The 22,260-nt window shown below is 36.5% G+C and overlaps 1 protein-coding gene across 7 annotated transcripts in view; it reads left to right on the top strand.

The window, feature by feature from the left end:
• LOC140158510 (cGMP-dependent protein kinase 1-like) overlaps positions 1 to 22,260 on the top strand; it is a 168,912-nt gene that overhangs the window by 125,796 nt on the left and 20,856 nt on the right. For 2 of the 7 annotated variants that reach the window (XM_072181622.1, XM_072181621.1), the window contains exons 10-12: positions 5,147 to 5,224; positions 5,902 to 5,964; positions 12,717 to 12,773. In XM_072181622.1, the coding sequence (XP_072037723.1) occupies positions 5,147 to 5,224; positions 5,902 to 5,964; positions 12,717 to 12,773 (198 nt within the window). Of the gene's footprint in view, positions 1 to 5,146; positions 5,225 to 5,901; positions 5,965 to 12,716; positions 12,774 to 18,290; positions 19,470 to 22,260 lie in introns of all 7 variants that reach the window. The other 5 variants (XM_072181624.1, XM_072181623.1, XM_072181619.1 and 2 more) reach the window with 4 other exon arrangements.

The following is a 22,260-nucleotide window of genomic DNA, read 5'->3' as shown; positions in this document are numbered from 1 at the left end:
GCCAATAGCCTTTTTTCCATTCTTTGGTCCACAAACACTTTGTCAAGTATTTAGGGCATCAAATATGCTGTTTTTCTGGTAGAACGCAACAAGATCTACACGGACATATATAGTTTTCCATACTTTAAATGCTTTCTTCAGCCTGATTAACCCTTGCAAAGGCTCAAAAATCGCTAAAAATGCGTTTCCACTGCTCAAGTGTCACATCTAACCCTGAATATTTTCTTTGAATAAATGCGATTTCTTTACATATTTGTTGTTTTTAATTAGATAACGCACCATCATATTGTTTATCAACATTATTTTTAGTGATTAAAACGTCTTTGTGTAATTCTAAAATAAATTGCACTTTCCACCAAAACGCTGTGAGCTACGTTACCCAACTTTAACACACGTTATTGGAAAGAAGTAAAACAGAGGTATCAATGTAAATTGCGGTTTTTGAAAGGAAACACTCATAGGTTTTTAAAAATCACAGTAAAAATCGTGATGCTGTAGCATTTTTGGCATAGAAATGTTGTAAACATTGAAATTTCGACAGACCATGTTAAGATTGGTGAGCTACGTTACCAGGATTCTATAGTATGCACTTGTATTACATGTACTTCCTAATAATATGTGAAAGCTACCAGTGGTCGAACCCCATTTATATTAGAATTAACCGACATAACGTTCTAACGTTCGCAAATAACATTAAAAACATTAAAAACCAGTGAACTACGTTACTGTGAACTACGTTACACACTCATTTACGCATCTTCAAAACTTCTATGAAATGGTGAAATATGTTTTACATTTCACTCAAGTGATCTTTAGTTTGCTTTTTATGACCTCGGATTGAGTAAAACCAGCCCATTTTGTAGTCGGTAACGTAGCTCACATTACATTGAGCTTTAGTGTTAAAAAACATCATGACTTCCTGAAAGAAAAATATGCAAGTGGTGTTGGCAATTTTTACATCTGAAAGTAGTGATACATTTACTCTTAAAAACACAAAAAGCAGGTCTTTTTGAATAACTTTTATTTTTTCAATTTTTATAGTGGATTGGCACCGGATTTTGTAGAATGAGCGATATTTGTCTGCTTTACACACCTTTTTCCCAGTGAGTCATTAGGTGTTCCCAGTGAAGATTTGAGAATTCCCCCCCCCCCCAGCTCGTCTCGATACCCCTGCTTACAATATCCCTTTCCCTATCATACTTGATCGTAAAGTTACACACTTTTAAATACCCATATAATTATAAATTATTGTTAATTTTTTTGGTCCCTATGGCTATTTGACTGTCTGAATTTCACAATTACTGTCTTTGGCCTGATATTATAAGGATACATGTTTTTTACTCACTCATATTTTTTCAAACTGATCTATTGATCTCAATAGTTACTAATTATCTGACTAGATTAATTAAAATATCCTGTACAATTATTAGTGATGACAAGTAATATGCCACATAATAAGCAATAAGATTGGCTTATTACTCAGTGACATAATTGATCTCAATCACGAACCAATATGGAAACGTTAAGAAGTAGCTGATACATTCACTTAATCATGCTTATGACCCAATGGATGTCATGTACATATTTTACCAGTAAAAGCTAATGATCCAATGGATCTGATCACCGGGATGTGATGTACATATTCTACCATTAAAAGCACTATTGGTGAACCCAGGGAAAGTTCAAAAAATTAGTGCTGTATTTTTTGGAATGGGTAGTAATTACTAATAGCTACTTAAATTATGGTGACATTTCAAACATACCTTAATGTAGAGTCTGAAGTTTTCCGTTTTACGGAAAATGGAAGAAAATCGTGGAATCGGAGGTACAACACGGAAAATGACATTTTTGTATGATGTGACAAAAATTGTTAAAAGATAAAGAGAAATAAATGTTAAAAACAATCATGAGTTGTGATGTCAATTTTGATGATAAAAATACTGTTTAATAATACCGAAATAAAGGTATTATTACCAAGGCATGAACCCCCTATATCCCTCCAAACATTGTAATAGTCAGCCTATTATCATGAGAATATTCCAATCAGAGCATATTGATCGCGATATTGAATACTTTATTGTGACATTAATATCATTGTTTAAACAATTTAAGGTTTATTTATGACACAGATTTACAAATTCTACAACACGGAAAATGGATTTTAGAAAACGGTAAACTTCGGACTCTACCTTAATGAGAACATTATGTCGTCAGAGGCTATTACACAACCTTGATGTAATTACTAACTTCAATTCATATCCCTCATGATTATCTGACATTCGGAATACATAATTAAGTTAATCAGAAGCGTAATGCTCTATGGATGTTACTGACAGTGTATTGATGCCATTTGATCAAGTATTTCCAAAAGAATGAGATTATAACACAAACGCCTTATAATACCGATGTGTAAAAATAAACACTGTAGAAGTCCACCATATTGGGTTGTCACTCATGGGATTAAAATGAGTTTAGAATCAAACAAATGACTGGTACCTCAACACATGACATAAGCTAGATTTCTGTGTGCAATTAATTATTGACACAACACATTACATGCAGATCATAAACAATTGTATTCTTTAACCATATTTTTTAATTTACGCACAGATATATTTCACCAAATTTATGGAGGGTCATTTAAAAAGCATCAATACCAGTATTTCCTCGAATAAACGCCCCTGGGGGCATTGCATTTTCCAAACGGGGGGGCGTTTATTAGAGATCATTTTTAGCATGACAATTCCCGTTAAAAACATCAGGTAAGCTTAAAAGTCACGCTAAAATGACGAACTATGAACTAGAAACACTGATTTCTGGTTGATTTCCTGGTTTCCAATCCAGATTTTCGCCAATTATTGACGCTATTATCGACCATGTGAGCAACTTGGTAAGCTTGCTACACAAAATATCATGGAAATATTAGCATTTTTGAAACATCTTAGTTGAAAAAAGTGGTGGTGGGGGCGTTTATTTGAGGGGGGCGACTATTCGAGGAAATACGGTATTGATTTTGTCAGGAGCATGGTGAGGTACGCTATTTCCCTCCAAAAGCAAGGAGCACCATGGCAGTACACTAAAAGGTATTTATTTGCCTTTGGTACGAGAGGTTCGAGGTAAATCTCTGCTGGATCAAAAAAATAAAATCCGCTCATTTGCAAAAGGTAATATGTCCGACTGTAGGCTTCACTTTCCCTGTCCTGTAAAAATGCCCTGACCAGCAATCTACAGCAATCCCCTTCACCAGGTCACTTGTGCCTGGCCAAAGTTTTGTTAGTGTTATCTACCAGGTTTCAGCTGTTAATGCCTAGATATGCTTGACATTAAACGCAGCATGCAAACATCAGAGTGTATATATTATCCTTTGAAATATTGCCTATTGAAAAATCATTTATTTATTCAGTGCTGGCGACTGGAATATGCCATATCTTGATTCTGTATATCAAGTCATCACTTGTTGATTAGCTCCTATTAGTTTATTTATGATAATTGGTAGCCTCATTCCTTGGGTTCAAACCTATTAAACAATACTACATTAGATTTATGAATCTATTTGCCAAAGTCATCATCAATCAAGCCTGTCATTCCTGCTTTTAACAAAACAATCAAATCGAAAACAGCACACCACTTCCAAATACAGGAAAAAAGAACGCCTCCATACTCAGAAGTGTTTTGTTGCTGAACATTTATAGGTTAATGAACGCGTATTACTTGTTGGGAGAGAAATTAGACAAGAATAATGCACACGCGCTGATGTTGATGCGTAACACAATTATCACTAAAATATTGGAAAATAGAACAAAATATAAATGCATCAGCCCGCCCGAAAATGAATCAAGCCTACGTGTGCGAAAGCACTGCGCGTAGTACGCGGCGTGCACAATATACACAATTCTATTACCCCACGACCCATTATTCAAAATCGCGACACTGTGATTTGTTGAAACGCGCGTCACATGACAGACCATTAATTAGCGATAAAGTGTCAAGGGCAACAAACTTTATGTTCTTCTATCATCACAGCGCACAGCAGAGCGCACAGCACACCTGCTTATGTAGGGGAGAATGGAATGTCAGGGGTGTGTTATTGCATGTGCATACCTGCTTATAGGGAGAATGGAATGTTAGGTTGTGTTATTGGAATGTGCATACGCTTTGGCTACTGCGTATGCGCTCCACCTTGAGGTAAACAACTTGAAATATTTGGGCAAAAAATTTGATATTTTCTCTTTAAATCACACTATTTTGTGGTAATAGAATAGAAATAAAGGGTGCAGCATTATCCTTTACATCAAATAATGTGTCCTCGGCAGTAAAAGCGTTTAAATAATGGGTTCGGCTGCGCCTCACCCATTATTTACGCTTTTACTGCCTCGACACATTATTTTCGTGTAAAGGATCATGCATTACCCTTTATTTCTTAATCAATGCATAGTTTGTTTTTTTCTAACGCTTGCTCTGATTGGTTCTCGCTATTTAAGAGTGTATGAATACTGATTAAAGTGACACCAACCATGTAGAACGGTGACAAAAAATGGGGCGCCCAAAGTTACGATCCCAGAAAGCGGAGTGAGCAAAGCTGCAAAACAAGTGGGGTGCCCCGCTTGTGACGCGGCTGGATGACACTCTTCTGTTTTACAATGTTAAAGGTGGATGACCCGATAGACAGCTTGGTCCCCCACTTTACCCATCAAAATGCAGATTTTGGTGTCAGGTGAAATCTCGTATTTTTTGCATAACATATTGAAATTAGGTGTTCCAAATCGGTATACACCCTGCATGTGCTTTTGTCTAATACTAGCTAGGCCTAGCCTGAAGCTCCACTTAAAATGATGCTGCACACATACAGTTTCTTTTATGCAAGCTGTCCCCTTCAAGGGCATAAAGGCAGGAAATGGGAATGTAGTTCTCAGAAAATCTTAAGGAAGTCGCAGAATTTAAATTGGAAAGAATTGCTGTAGACGTCATTTCTGTTTGGTTTAATGGACAAACTAATGCATCCAAGGGCTATTTTTCTGACATTAACTCGCTCCTTTGTTTCCAGAGAGGAAAAATAAATTACCGGTATTTGTATGGATGTCCACTTCACCAATAACCACCCTAATCCAAATTAAATACCTGTTTGATTTTATTTGTATATTTGCAGACTGTTTACAGAACTCATTGGCAACTTGGAAGAACTCCAAACTAAGGACTATGGGGATGAAGCAAGAGGTGCCGCTAGGTAAGATATCAACTCATGAATATTCAAAGGAAACTCATTCATATTCATGTTAGTAGAATGCTATGATATTATGTGAACAACATGTTTGAATTTGACTCCAATAGATAATGCTGCATAGCACAACATCAATGTATCGAGCCTTCTGCACCTGTTTGTATATGTGATGCATTGTGATTGGTCAGTGCTGCTTAGAGATGTGCTGTGATTGGTCAATCTGTGGAATAAGTTGAAACTGCATCCTTGTACACAAATTCATGCAGTGAAAATTGTTGTATTTTATGTATCTGTTGAGTAATGTACAGTGAACACAGCAAGTCTCAGTGAAATCAAGTTCAAGTATTACCAATAGGTCATCAATTATGTATGTTAGCAATAAATCAAATATCATATATATTTTTTTATTTATTTATTCTTTCTTTATTGAGGGTTATACTGCTTCAGTGACAAGCACTGCTTTTCAAGCAGGCCCTTCAACAACCATGACCAAGCACATCAGTGGCGTAGCATGGGTCATCACATTGGGGGGGGGGGGGCCCAAGCCTTTTTTCGGCACTTTTCCTATGGGATTTTCTCATTTTTGCAATATGGGGGCACGTGCCACCCCATGCCCCTATGACGCTACGCCACTGAAGCCCATTGTATGTTTGCATCCAACAATTAATTAAATCTCCACGTAGGGTTTCTACTAGTAGTAGCTCATCAGGAGACATCTGGGTCCGACGTAGCTTACAAGAGAACAAGTAAGTAGTGTTACTACTGATGACATCACAGTAACCAGACATGTGTCACACCACTCCATTATTACTGCAACAAGTCTCATTTCAGATATGGGCCTCATGATAACATGCAGATTTAAACGCATAGATTGGTTCTTTAAATCAAAAGATTGACTTTCAATTAGATACGTCTTTAACTTCACTTGTCCAACCATATATGTGACACGATCTGGTCCATGGGGGCCAAAGGTGGCAAATTTGAAACTGAGATAAAGCCAAAAATATGGAGTAAAAAACAATAAAATACATAAGAAAATACACATCACAAAACCTCATAACTTTTAACAAAACCTCATAAACCTCATAACTTTAGAACCAAGTATGCTAGACCTTCAGTGTTTTCAGTGTATGATACCCCAATGTTACTACAAGAAATTATAGTAACTCAATTTTCAAAAATGCCTCCTTTGGCCCCCATGGAGCAGATCGTGTCATATATGAAAAAACCAAAATTTCGGTACAAAGATTAAATTTCTTGACATAAAGTATCAAATTCTTCATGAATTGCATGATTTGCCTTTTCTGAAAATGCGGTATGCTTCAGCCATTGATAGTAAGGTCAATTCTGGGAGTTAAGACATTGAGTTTGACTCTTTCAATTATTCCCTAACATCAATTTGATTTGAATGTCAATCTTTTGCTTTTGGACATTGGCAGGTTGCAATATCTCAGCAGTCATAGGGGGGCTATTCCATTTAAAATCCACACTCCCCCTGTGGAAGATAATGGAAATATCTTCCACAGGGGGAGTATGAATTTTGAATGGAATTAACCCATTAGGCAGCTCTATTTGAAACTCATACACCCTCTAAGTAAGATTCAACCTGAATCTTCCACAGAGGGAGGGAAAGTTTCAAATGGAGCTGCCTAATGTGTTCATTCCATTTGAAATCCATACTCCCCCTGTGGCAGATATTTCAAAAATCTTCCACAGGGGTAGTGTGAATTTCAACCGGAATAACCCATTGCCAAAATGTAGGTACTATACCATACCCTGATGTGGCAGTAAAGTCAGTGCACATTTCATTGCGCGCAGCTTCGAATCACTAGCATTAGCTAAAAAGCACTGCATTACACACACACACATACTTAAAGACACCGCATAGATGCGAGAGCGAAACAGCTGCCTCATTGCATTGCTGTCACTGTCACATCATCAGGATCAAAATCGTATAGGCTCCTTATTTCATAGTCCATAAATCCTGGAAGTTGTGATACCAGAGGAGGGGTAGGCCCCTCAAATTGTTCCTAATATGCTGTGAAAAAGTAATTGTTTAGGACCAGGCCCAGGCTTTTAGGATAAAATTGTCTAAATTTCTTTACAAATTAGTGGAATTGAACCATTCTCAGTAAGGGCGTAGCCTCAGAATGCAAATTTGCTTGTGCAGCAAATGAGTACACATATTTCATGAAAAGATTCAGATAGCATCAGGCAAGACCATTGCAAACAGTTTGATGGCCACCCGCATTTTTCGACCTTGCTGTGGCCCTGCAACCAGGACCTCATGTCTGAATACTCCAATGCACAGCGCAATCTTCTTGTTTACCCTCGCCATGATGATTTTTGTAGCGCCCCCTATTTTGAAACGCCTTTGCGCATGTGTAAACTACCAGAATACCCTGCGCGATCACTGGAAATGCGAACTGTCATCATCATTTCCATGATGGCGGTGCCCAGTGAACTGGCTAGATGATCTATCACTAACTTCAATGACAGAATGTCCCTCTATGACTGATACATGATAGCAACAAGTCAAAAATGCCCAAAATATCTGTGGCCCAAAATGTCTTTGGTATCATACATAATATGCACAATGGACCCACTCCATTTTACTAATTAATTGTTTCTTTACATTTTTTACATCAATAATGTTATCTTCATTTATAGAATTCGGTAAGTTCATCAGCACTTCATCCGAGGTAGCTTTTTTGTTCATATTTCAGATTTTTCATACTAACTTGACACGTTTTATGTCTGAAGTGCTGTAGATTGACCTTCGTTCTATTATCATTACCCCTTTTCCCCACATGCCTTGAAGGGATATATAGTCTTTTATTTTCGACACCAAAAACACAAGACGAAATTATCAATATTTTGATACAAAATGTATGATGCAATAAATAAACCTGACCCTGCAACTTAATTCAGCTCGAAACCGTTTGCTTCATATTATTCTTCATTAAGTAAAATAGGAGACTTTTGAATAAATGACATAAATTTGTGCCATTTATTCCATCATGCATTAAGTATAAGGCTGCCATCATACACAAGTCATTTTTTGTAAACTATTGTTGAACCTCTGAAACTTTTGCTGTGAAAGTTAAGTTTTTGCTGGCAAAATGACTGTATATTCCTTTAATGTTAGCAAAATTATATCACAATTTACTAAAATACATTTATAATATAACTATGAAGTTGATTGACAGGTTTCTCAGTCCTAATCATTTCTGAGGCAAAATTTTAAATCTTCAAAGACGAATTGAAAACGAGTCAACAACAGTCAAATTTGTTATCAGAATATTTCAGCGAAATCATTCTCCGTCATCAGTGGTGTAATGGTGTCGGTCCTAAATATAATTAATAACCCTTTTCTGCAATATTTGGAAGTAAAAAGTCATTAATCAATCAATGGACAGCATTTAAATCGCTGATGACGGAGAATATTTTCTCCGAAATATTTGATGTCTACTACCAACACATATAAATCACTGCCTTAGCCATGTTAAATTTGTTGATTGTTAAACAGAATTCAGTACTTAGATCACATTAACCATTTATTGTAGCCTATTGTCACTTTTATTGAAATTTGCTTGAATCTTGCCGTGTAAATAATAATAAAAATAATAAGATAAACTTTGAAAGTAATTTGAATTAAACTTCAACACTACTAGATTTCGCTTACCGGGAGCGCTTTCAAGGAACTTCCTCGTCATCAGCTGATGTTGTTAGCTCTTGGAAACGGCTAAAGACCAATTAACCTGATCAGGTGACATCACACTTTTCTGACTTTGGTGACGTCATCGAGTGTGATCAGGTTGGTCTCTAGCCGTTTCTAGCTAACAACATCGGCTGATGACGAGGAAGATCCTCGAAAGCGCTCCTGGTAAGCGAAAATGAACAAGCAGTGTTGAAGTTTAATTTAAATTACTTTTTATTAGCACTACGTACGAATCTTTAACTATATGAGATAAACTTTATTTCGTATTCTATCACATTAAAAAAAAAAAAAGAATGCAGGACAATTTTGTCTGAAATTGTGCCAATGTTTGCCCGAAATAATAAAGTATTTGTCTTGTCTGGAGGGGTGGCAAATCCCAAGTTTGAAGCCCCTTTGGTGCCATCAGCGTTCCCAACCTTAGTCATCTTGGTTGTGATTAAATGTAGGCCCCTATGGCCTGTTTTATGGTATCTTATGAGTGACAGGCTGACAGGTGCACTGATTTCTATCTCATGACTGACAACCAATTGTTTGCAACAACTTCACAGATGTGAATGATGCATTGTATGTCAGCATCTTGTCATTTCAACATGACACACCTAGGTTAGAGTAAGAAATATTCCTCTGTCATGACAGGTTGGCAGCATACCATAAATGACAGGGAAGGAAAAGGAGATCCACCTGCAAAATGGATATGCAGGGATGTAAATCTTCAAGAAATATCCTGATTTCAGGAAATTTTGCTTGGATTTTCCTTGTACAAAGTATAGGGAAATACACATTTTCAGGAAATGTTAAAGCAGTTTCAGGATATTATTTCAGTGCTTGTTTTCATCCCTGTGGATATTTGGTGCAAATTTAATATTGTAAACATGATAGGAATGGAATGAGGCAGAGCAGAGGAAGTGTCACGATATTAGCATTATTTACCGTACCTTTTATCATGCCGGGTTCTATAATTGTCTTTAGGCTCCCAAAGAGCCAAAATGCTTGTACAGGTAATCATGCACTTATTGATTGGCTATCACGTAACAAGTGAATTCAATCAAGGTTTTCTTGCTAACATCGGAAATGATGTCACTTGAAAGCTGCCTGTATGCATTTGCAGTGTCTGCACCTGTGCCCCCAATAAAGGAAATTGATGATTTGTATGAGTACAATGCAACAGAATAAACTTTTGTTGCAAACAAAAAGGTAGTTTCCTTTATTTCCTTGTTACTATGCAGTGCCCGGATGCAGTGGCATAGCTCCTGGGGGAAACCACCACTAACCAAGTTGTAGAGCTGTTTCCGCATCTTTCCAAAGGTTATAGATACTGGCTAATGTCAATGCATGTGTGCAAGTGGCATTATCATTTTATTTTATTTGTGGGAGAAGAAGCATTTTGAAAGCATTTTAGTCTTGGACCGGAAACTCCTTAATGACCATTGACCCCATATCTGTGAACACCACCTAAACCTAATGTAAATGCAGATGTGCAACTGCCATCACTGTCATATGTAATTTTCATGGGAAGAGACATTAGAGCTGAAATTACATTTTGACCACTATCACACCTGTGTGATCTTGACCCTATAATTGTCATGTGACATGTGGTCACAGTCAGTGCAGTTAAATTGTGACCAAGGTTTGGTGAAAATCAGTGAAAGCATGTGAGTACTATATAGAGCACATGCAAATGTTAACAGAAGAATCATAAATGGCAAGATAACAGAAAATGCCAGGTGCCCTGATTGTTTAAAACAATTTGGGATAAATAGTAAAAAAGGAAAAGGAGAACTGGTTTAAATATATGCAATAAAGATACATGTGACCCTTTATTTCTTGGTTGTTGAGTTTTGTGGATAGAGTTGCCACCCCATCAAAAATTTCAGCTACATAACGTAAATAATGTGTTCATTTTTTAAGTAAGAGTTGATTAGAGTAAGATCTGATGCCATATCTTACTTGACCCACAAAATTGTGTCAAATTTGACTTTAATTCAGGTGTGGGTATTTGAATTATCTCAGTTCAAATTTGATGCAATTTAGGTCTAACTAACTATAGTCCATTTGCCTTCCTCGAGAGAGTGGCATCCGTGTGTGATCACATGATCGAAGGTGGTGTATCTGTAGGGCTCAGTCACTTTGCGCCACACTGTGCGCTACAGATACAACTCCTTGTGTATCTTGAGAAAGCAAAATGGACTGTACAAAATGTTTGCAATCATATTTACCATTTATAGCTATTTCTAGAGTGTGCTTGTCATCTTTTATGAGAGTGATAATATAGTGTAGAATTAGCCCAGCAGGTCAACTAATACACCAATATTCTGATTATTTGTTCAATTATATGCAAGTATTAAGTAACAAACTAAAAATGAATTTTGTTTTGTTTTAGAATTTGAAACTGTTGAAATAATATTTTAATGACTAACTTGTTGATGTGTTGTTGTTGACATGTTTATTTTCTTGTAACTTTGAATCCATACTCCAAGTAGCCCTGTGCTATGTAATAGCACTGAGCCATATTGGATTGTCATGTGTAGTGGAACACACAAACATGACAGATTCTGGACTGTCTACTCTACTTTGTACAAGGCAGTCTTACCTTATACCACCCATGACATCAAGCAGTCTGAGGTAAAAGCTGTATACTACATGTATCATAACAGTTGTATTCCATAAGCTTACCTAGCTGTCATGGGTGATATAACACAAGATTACCTGTCTTTGATCAGATTCAAAGTAGTTAAACCCAGTTGTTACAATTTACAATTCATCGATTCTGATATCATATAGTCTGATATACCTGAGGTCGCCGCCACTAACTTTGAAGTACAGCGTGTGCTGCGTTGGCTTAGCGTAGTTTCTTGCGTGTACATGCATATGCGGCACGTTGATCGCGCGCATATAAGTATGTACACACACCAAGTAATGCTAAGCTAATGCAGAACACGCCCCAGGAACACGTTGAACTTCAAAGCTAGTGCCAGTGACTCAAAGTAGATATACAGACTATAGTCATATCCATGCATATGTTATGGATCATAAAATTACATTAAAAACATACCAGATCATGAGTATTTCTATATTATTAAATCTATGTGCTCTGTTTGCCCAGCTATGCATTTCATCTTGCTTTAACTTATCATTCTGATAATTTGGACAGTGTTTGCGAGTTCTAATTTAAATGAAAAATATGATATATTGTAACTGCCTTATTACAGGAGGAGATACAGGTTGTGTACTGTGTATGTAATGCCATCTGTTCCACCGGTTCATTTTAGTGCAAAGTTACAAATATATTGAAACATGATGTATCCATGGGTGTAAATTAATACTGGCCCACTATCATGTGGCAGATAAAGTTTCCTCTCGCTTGAGTTGAATTTCAAATTAAACTGCTGTGCGCGTGAATAAGCATTTCATAATTCTGAAATTATCCTTAAAGACACAATCAGTGATTGCCACTGCGGTGATTTGCTCAAACAGAAAATGAAAAAAAAGTATTGAAAATCAGATTGTTGTATTAATTGTAAAAACTATAGGATATAAGACCAAACAGTGGCGTAGTGTCATAGGGGTACGGGCATGTACCCCCAATCGCAGAGTACACACAATTGAACAGAGCTGAATATTTATCAACACTGCTGTTTCTTTTCTTTTATTGTCCTGTTCACTCATATGACTTTATGTTGTGAATGATGTGTTAGCTATATACTGCAAATCTTTCTTTTCTAAAATATACTGATTCTGACAACTGATGTATGATTAACTTTGACTTGTTTTAAACAGACCCCCATCATCATTTGAAAGTCAAATGTCTACAACCAGCTCCGTGGACGAGAATGAGTAAGTCTTAGGAATTCAACAACCTTATCACCTAACATCTTGCGTCAAGCCCTAGGAATTCAACAGCCTCATCATCTAACATCTTGCGTCAAGCCCTAGGAATTCAACAGCCTCATCATCTAACATCATGCTTTGTCTTAGGAATTCAACAACCATGTCATCTAACATTTTGCTTCATTGGTATTTGTCACAAGAACCAAATATCAACTAAACTCACTTTTAATGCTATATTACATTGTCCTTGCCAACTAACTTAACAATTAAAACAGCTATATTATACTAATTCTATGTATTTGTCCATTAGTCACCATGCAGCTTTAGTACATGCTAATTGATGCAGCCAAACCACTAGAATACTAACCTTCATAGCCTTCATTCCCTGCATGAATTGAATGGTATACAAACTAATACAAAATGAATCAATGTCTCAATTTGATTATTGTTGTAATAATGGACAAATGTGTATGCTGATTGAGTATGTGTGGGTGGGTATTTGGGCGGGGGGGTGCATCAGGGTGTGGTGTATGTGCATTTGTAAAGACCTGTAAATGAGGAAGCACACGAAAATAGCAGAGCAACCGAGGACACCCTACAACCGAGGACATCCACTGTTCCCTTTCCCTACCAGCATATCGCTCATTCTACAAAATCCGGTGCCAATAGACTTTTTTCCATTCTTTGGTCCACAAAAACTTTGTCGAGCATTTAGGGCATCAAATATGTTGTTTTTGATGGTAGAACCACCGAGATCTACACGCGTGTAGATCTCGCGGACATATATAGTTTTCCATACTTTAAATGCTTTCTTCAGCCTGATTAACCCTTGCAAAGGCTCAAAAATCGCTAAAAATGCGTTTCCACAGCTCAAGTGTCACATCTAACCCTGAATATTTTCTTTGAATAAATGCGATTTCTTTACATATTTGTTGTTTTTTAATTAGATAACGCACCATCATATTGTTTATCAACGTTATTTTTTAGTGATTAAAATGTCTTTGTGTAATTCTAAAATAAATTGCACTTTCCACCAAAACGCTGTGAGCTACGTTACCCCTTTTTAACACAGGTTATTGGAAAGAAGTAAAACAGAGGTATCAATGTAATTTGGGGTTTTTGAAAGTAAACACTCATAGGTTTTTAAAAATCACAGTAAAAATCGTGATGCAGTAGCATTTTTGGCATAGAAATGTTGTAAACATTGAAATTTCGACCGACCATGTTAAGATTGGTGAGCTACGTTACCAGGATTCTATAGTATGCACTTGTATTACATGTACTTCCTAATAATATGTGAAAGCTACCAGTGGTCGAACCCCATTTATATTAGAATTAACCGACATAACGTTCTAACGTTCGCAAATCACATTAAAAACATTAAAAACCAGTGAACTATGTTACTGTGAGCTACGTTACACACTCATTTAAGCATCTTCAAAACTTCTATGAAATGGTGAAATCTGTTTTACATTTCACTCAAGTGATCTTTAATTTGCTTTTTATGACCTTGGATTGAGTAAAACCAGCCCATTTTATAGTCGGTAACGTAGCTCACATTACATTGAGTTTTAGTGTTAAAAAAACATCATGACTTCCTGAAAGAAAAATATGCAAGTGGTGTTGGCAATTTTTTACATCTGAAAGTAGTGATACATTTACTTTTAAAAACACAAAAAGCAGGTCTTTTTGAACAACTTTTATTTTTTCAATTTTTTTAGTGGATTGGCACCGGATTTTGTAGAATGAGCGATATTGCAAACAAGTATTGCTAGTGTAGGGTCTTGTCTCTGTTGGATAGTAAGAAGTATGATCATGCATCCGGTTGGGCACACCTGACGTTAAAATCAGGTTGAAATCATGTTGTATTTGCAAATGGATTTCAACCTGATTTCAACCTCCTTGATTTTTGCATTGAAAGTTGGTTGAAATCAGGTTGAAATTTCAATGTTGTATTAATGTTGCAATCAGGTTAGGTTGAAACTTCCTAACATCAAAATCCTAACCTGTGCCCACTGGGATGGGTCCACAGCTTAATTAGCTTTGGGTGGCAAGGTCCTCGGTTAGATAGGAAAAGGTTGTTGGTCCTTGTTGTTAGGTCTTTACAAGTAGATGAGTGTGGTGTGTGTGTAGGGGTGTGTGCATATGTGTACATTGTTGAAGAATAGATTAATAATGAAGGATATTTTCAATTCATAGGTAGTTATTTATAGAGTTTGAAGGTAATTCTACCAGCAAATCCATGTTTTGTTGATATTAATATAGAAATATTCTTGGTACATACTACTTACACATTCAGCAATATTGTTTAGTTGAAGTCAATTCATCTTTCATAAACATCTCAAAAAAAGTAACTAAACCGCCTTAAATAGTGGCCATTATTCAAAAAACGGGCTATTGTATTATAAATCTGTAAAATGCGTTGGAAGCAGAATTTATTTCTGCGCATTTTGACACCTCATTTGATACGATAGCCCAGAAAACAATAAACACCGGTCAATTTAATGTAGGTCCAGATTTGAAAGTTGCACTTACAACAATACAAAAACACTCAGATATCATTACACAGATTTCCTTCCATTACACTGAATACAAATCAACCGAAGTTACTGCAACTTTCAAATCTTGGGTGACATTGATTTAAATGTACGCTGTGACGTCAATATTTAGACAATTGCTACAAATAAGGTGTCAAAATGCGCAGTAATAAATTCTGCTTCCAACACATTTTACAGATTTGTAATACAATTGCCCATTTTTGAATAATGGCCTTTATTTAAGGGGGTTGGTTACTTTTTTGAGATGTTTGTAATTGACTTATTACAGTACTTCTATCCTTGCATGTCTATTGCTGACTGAAAGGCATCAAAATAAAGTGGATTATGTTAGCCCTTGAGGATTGAAACACATGTGGGATGACTTGCTTAACTCATTGTTTTATTATGTTTGTATTATTTTATCATAGAAATCTATTCCATAGCAGTTGGTTTTAGTTGCAAGTATGATATTAAAAAAGACTAAATATGTAGGTACTTGATATCTGCTTGTTTTACAATTCAAATCTACACAGTATTTGTGATATTACTCATGCAAGCCAGACAGATAAAACTCATTGTTTTATAAAGCAGTATTAAAATTATAAGAATAAACCAAGGGAATGCAATTGAAGAAATGACAACAACTTGTACGCAATGCTGAAAATGTAATTCTGATTGCCAGTGACATTTTGTTCTTTATTTCTGAAACATTTGATGATAATGACATTTAAATGAATGTTAAATTTTAGTTTTATTTGTCTTAATGTGAACTGTTTACTTTTTTATTCCTAAAATGTTGTTTATAATACATATTTTTGCTATTTTGGATCTAGTAACTCCCTCCAGGTACCTGTTTGTCCACCCCACACACCTATTGTGTATGTCCTTATCTACTGGGGTTTACAAACACACAAACACCCCACACATATCACAGGTGAATCCGGGATGGCCAATTAGGGGGACATAGGAATTGGCTAAAATGGGCTGATTTTGCCTGATTTTGATAGATTTTATAGAGGCCATAAAATACCTTGGCGCCTTCTCCTGGATCCGACCTTGCATAATGGACCTATACACACATACACCAGTATATTTCTGTTGTATAGAGCAAAGGTAGTTTCTACCTGTACATTGCAAATACTTTTGATATCAGGACTATATACTAGGAATTCCAATTGAATAAACACAGCTTTCGACAGTTGTATTCGATCCAACCGCGATCGTATTCTGCGTATTTCAAACTATAATGCGAACGCACGACCTTGGATACAGTACTAACCAATCACGAATGCGTTGGTATCATTGGATTCACTTCAGTGCTTACACACGCACAGCAGCAACGCTGGCGTACATCACGCAGTGTACGCAAAAAAATTGCAACGCTATGTCAGGCTGTGTTCATTCAATTGTAATTACTGATTGAATTAACTAAATTTCACTCTTTGGTAGGAATATTACTATCAATTTAAAATGTTCATGTTCACCCAGGATTGCTTTTAAAACTACTTTTTATTCTGATTTTGAAATATGAATTAATGTTTTGTTCCCTATACAGCTGTGGTATTTTAAAAGTGTAGGTATCCAGGCTATATGCAGTGATTGCTGTTAAAAATGTTGAAAGAGTAAAACCCATTCAAATTGTCTTACACTTCCTGCCAAGAGAGTGTTTTTTTCTCTTCACATAGTTCCTTCTTTGCAAAATCTGAAAGAAACACAAGAAGATGTTTGTGCAAATAAAACTAATTACATTTCACAGGCTTCTTCCTTAGTGTTCTTGTTGTGATTCCTTTCTTGGTGCAGCACAGTTTGAAGTTTGATTTGATTATTTTTGCTACTGCCATGGTTACCAAATTTTTTCAATTTTAATTTGGCACAAATTGTGTTGTTTCATCTTCTTTTGCACTCTACTATTTAGGTCCATGGTGTATTTTCTTGTTACTTGATTTGATTGTAACTTCTTGTCATGTCCAAAGTCATAGTTTAAAAAACATTTCTTAAATAGAAAACACATTTTAAATATAAATTATTTATTGCCAAGCTTGTGCATATTCAGCAGGATATTCAGGAGAAAAAATAAATCAGGATGAATGATTTAATACAGGGACCTCTTGTAATACTTTGACATACCATACCTTTTTAGAGTTGTTGTACAGTAGTCATTTACATGCTTGCTATGCACATTTTAGGGTTGACATTATAGGTCATGATTAAGGGAAGTTGTGGTTTATTTGAGGATTGGCAGATGTGTGCCCAGCCCGGTTGCCTTTTCACAATTTTCTTGAAAAAAAGTGTAAATTTTTCATCATTCTCAAGCAAAGTTTGTGAAAAGTTTCCAAAAAACTGGTATAATTTTGTTTGTATTTTTCGTCAAATTTGGTTTAAAGTCTTGAGTCCCAGTCGCACATCCCTGCCCAAACCAAAGTTGAGAACCCCCGGGTGCCCAGAAACCTTTAACCCCGGGAGACTGAGTAGCGAAAATGCGCCCAAAATAGGCTGGTTTCCCATGTTTTTGGCATAAAACCTGGGTGTCGGGAAGCCCAAGCTCTCTCTCTGGAGGAGTTAGGAGTAAACATAAGGAGAGGTTGGAAGTTTTCAGTTAGAATAGGGCCAAGTGGACCATCTCATGAGATTGTCATACTGTTACCATAAACCTGGGGGCTGTACGTAAATTTCCACTTAAATGTAGGCTTTCTACCCATTATTTTCATTTGCTTTATTTGTTGATTTAATTCATTTGATTTTGGAGCAGTGCTTTATTAAACTGTGGCATGTGTTCCATTGCAGAATGTGGCATAAAGCAAGCACAACAATGCAGTAATAAGTTTGTGATTATCATCAAATAAAGCATGCCGCTAAAGAGTTGTAATTTGGCATGAAGTATTATATTTTCATTTTTGGCTTAAATTTACATCTGTACAAATGATTGGTTAGTTTAGTGTTTGTCATGCCAATAAAATACATTGTTATTTCCTTTCATTCATTCAAGCTATTACAGGCAAAAACCCAAAGCCAAACATTCTCCCACAACACTCCTACAACAACGTTTCCGATCTCAGTCTGAACCAAAAGATATGCAAGAGATCAAAAGTACAACTGAAAGCAAAACAAGTACATGCAATAAGGATGTCAAGAATGGAAAATATACCAAGCATTCAATGACGAGGAAAAACAAGAAACGGCATTCTCATTATGGACCCGGTCAAATTCTACAACGGATCAGGGCCAAATCGGAACCAAAAACTATAGAGGAAGCTAAATCTGAAAAGGGGACTTGTGAAGAAAAAGACAAAGATACCACATGTGATAATAATGGTATATACCACATTGTAGATGATGATGGAACATCAAAGAATTTGGAAGTGAAAGAAGTCGACGATGGTTTCATGATGGTCTGTCCTAAAACAGAATCGCTATATGAGTATAAGCTTACTCATTATCGATCCATGTCTGATCCGGTGGACTTTATTCCGGGAGCACCTCCTCCGTCCCCGGCACAAGACTCAAGGTTTAAAAAGAATAAAGTGATGTCAAAGAATGAGGTCAATTATAAAAAGAAGCAAAGGAAACATTTAAATCTGGACAATGAGGTGAAAGACTTATCCAGCAGAAATGATAATCCTGACTTAGCTTTAGCCAAATTACATCTGAAACGGCTGGACATGGTGAAAAGAGAAATGACAAAAAGATCACAATCACCCGTTATGGTTAAGAAAACGGAAAAGAAACATCATCATAGACATCATCTGAACAGAGGGCGAGCACAGTCTGAGCCTCCCGAATTGGAAGCGGTTCAAAATAACCAACGCTCGCATCACGACCACCGTCATCACAAACGTCGCCGACGCAGAAAATACGGTTCACCACACTTAGCTGATACATCAGATTCTGATGCCTCGAGAAAAGTGTTACAAGATCTTAACCAGAATGTGATGCACGAAGATAACAAATGCGGTTACAAAAAAATGGACGCTGTTGGAAAAGATCGTGAGAATTATGTCAACAAAGTGGTGACGATTTGGAATGAGCATAGTAAAAGCAGAGGTGGAGATGGGGATCTGTCAACCTTTAAGCTGAGACTGTTAGCTTTGTCATCGGATAATTTAACAAGACAAATGAGTGGGGATTATCCATTACCATCTTTGAAGCCACCCATCTATTGTAACACGTGGGTTGATAGTCTGCTTTATATTTGCATGAAATTTGCATTGTGATGCATGTTGATCGCAGAATTTGAGAAGGAGAACCAGGACTCGACCGCCACCTTGATACAGGCATGGAGCAAACATTGGGGGTATTCGGTTTCCCTCAGAATGCGCTCAAGGCATTCGTTGTTATGCAAGCGCGACATGGATGATGGGCGCCTTTGAGAGACACACTTGATGCGACCTGCATTCGAGTACCAAGACGCTTCAGATGAGACGCAGAATTGTTTTCGTTCATCTCTGCGCACAGTCGGCAAGGACCCGAATACACCCAATTTTGTCCCCATAGCTGACGGCGCGATTGTACATGGAGGTATACGGAGTCCCGGATCTCCTTCTCTAATTCTGTGATGTTGATGTAAATGGACAACTTGTACATATATCCCACATTGCATCTTGTTATGCTACACAATGAAATTTCAAATGTTTTGATGGAGAAATTATAATGGCTGCATTTGGGCTATTTCAGTTGAGATCCATACATTCCTTGTATAAGATACAACCTTAATCTTCCAAACAGGGAGTGTGAATTTGAAGTAAGGTTAACCTGATTGGGTGACTCCATTTGAAATCTACACACTCCCTATGTGGGAGATTATAGGTCATGTCTTTCACAGGGCATGTTTAATATGGCTCCAACCAAAATTTGAACATGTTACCCCTCTGTTGAGCCAACTTCATTGGCTCCCTGTCAGTGAGAGGATTGTGTATAAGATGTTGCTTTATTTGTTTAAATCTCTGAATGGGCTCTCTCCCCAGTACATAAATAACTGCCTCACTCTGAACAGATTATCCCAGGGGGCAATGAAGACCCGCTTGGCGGATAGTACTTCTTTCTTAGAGCCTCTTTCCAAGAAGGGTGCTGGGGATAGAGCCCGGGGATAGAGCCTTTTCAGTGGCAGCTCCACGTTTGTGGAACACTTTACCGGTTCATATCAGAAATGCTGCTACTCTATAGAATCATTCAAAACTATGTTCAAGACATATCTTTTTCCATAATATTGTTGCCTTTGTTTTCTGTATTTGATCATTTTTCTTGTTCTTTTTGCGCTTGGATTATAAATAAATTTAGTTTAGGGGGTGATGTATTTGAACTGAATACCCCATTGTGGGCCTTTGTGATGCAGAGTACCTTACATACTGGCCTGTCCATAGATGCTCTTTTTGATGATTTGGATACTTTTTCAAATGGATATAGGCACTGTTCTGTTTGCTATGCATGTGCATGTATCATTAATCTGATCCCAACTTGCATGATTGGAGCGATGTGAGCCCAAGCATATGAGATTTGTCCTTTATAATTTACCTGTTAACATCCAGACAGGACCCAGACACCCTTGGGAAGCCCATATGTTGCAACGAAGTAAATTAAAGAGTCCATTATCTCTAAATGTGATTTGGCGATACAACCATATGAAGCATTCAATGTCTGTTCAATGAAATACATTGCTTTCAGCAGCATGCAGCGTATTATATCTCATAAACCATCAATTTGGTATAAAATGTTGACATAGTGTAGGCTTTACAATCAGCAAGGACATTAAATTCGATTGAAACTTATTTTTGCTTTTAACAAAAGACCTGTTTAGGTTTCTGCCATTTTAATATCCATCTACATATGACCATTATAATTATACCCAGCTGATTATAGCAAGAATATCATATTTTATACCAATGTTAATTTACTTTGGATTTGGACTTAAACAAAAATTTCTGTTTTGTTTGATGTGCACACATTTAGTTGGCATATAGCATGTTTTGTATTATAAATGTATATATTCAGCACAAAACCTCTGGATCTAAATTCTTTAGGGATGATTCGAAAGAAGGAACATTCACGCATATAAAGTGTGCTGCTGTCACTTATGGTTGACACCCGGGGTTGACATAGTGCACAATTTTTTTATTGCAAACATTGATGTGGTTACTTTTCTGCAATATCTGCAAAGTTGATGTAATTCTACATTTTCATCATAAAAATCAAAGCCTATTTTTAGACTATGGTTCGCAATAAATGCCAATTTAATTGTAAGAAAGTGACATTACCAAGGATTTCAAAATTTGACACTGTTACATTATGACAAGATCAGTTATGACTAACTCCTTAGGAATATAATTTTATTAGACATTAAGTTGACATTAACAATTTTATAATATTGGGCCTGGAAGCAGATAACTCTATCCACAAATCCTTTATTGGTGGTTTTGTTTTCATTCTAATTAATGCTATCTTTATGTACAGTGAGTGCATGTGCAGTTTCAAAAAAAAATTACCATATTTTAATCTCAAGTATCAAAATGGACAATTAATCAATCTCAGTCTTCTTGTAGAAGCTGATTTGATGTCTACCGCAAGATGAGCGTTGTTTTATAATTGCAATGTTTCATACAAGTTGCATGGGTAGCTAGAATGTACTATAGGCATGATAGAACTAAACCTGTCAAAACCTGTAATAATATGCTGCTAAAAGGGTTTGATTGTGAAATGTGTCAATATGGAAGGTTGCCTAGCAACAAGCCATGCTTACATCAGTGCTCAATGGATTGCTTCAGATTGCTGCATGAAAGAATCTTTATTGCTCTTTCTGATTTAGCTTTTAAATTTATTTTTATTTCCACTTTGTATAATGTGCGAATTTTGTCCAATACACATTTGTTTGGTAAATTAATACAATTTTTAACAATAAATTACAAACAAGAATTTACCTGAAATAAAGCAAGGAAATAGTCAACACTGATACAGGTAGCCTGAGG

The sequence above is a fragment of the Amphiura filiformis genome, chromosome 8 (genome assembly GCF_039555335.1).
Source record: "Amphiura filiformis chromosome 8, Afil_fr2py, whole genome shotgun sequence".
Classification (NCBI taxonomy): domain Eukaryota; kingdom Metazoa; phylum Echinodermata; class Ophiuroidea; order Amphilepidida; family Amphiuridae; genus Amphiura; species Amphiura filiformis.
The sequence above is the reverse complement of the archived record's forward strand: the minus strand, read 5'-3'. Positions and strand labels throughout refer to the sequence as shown.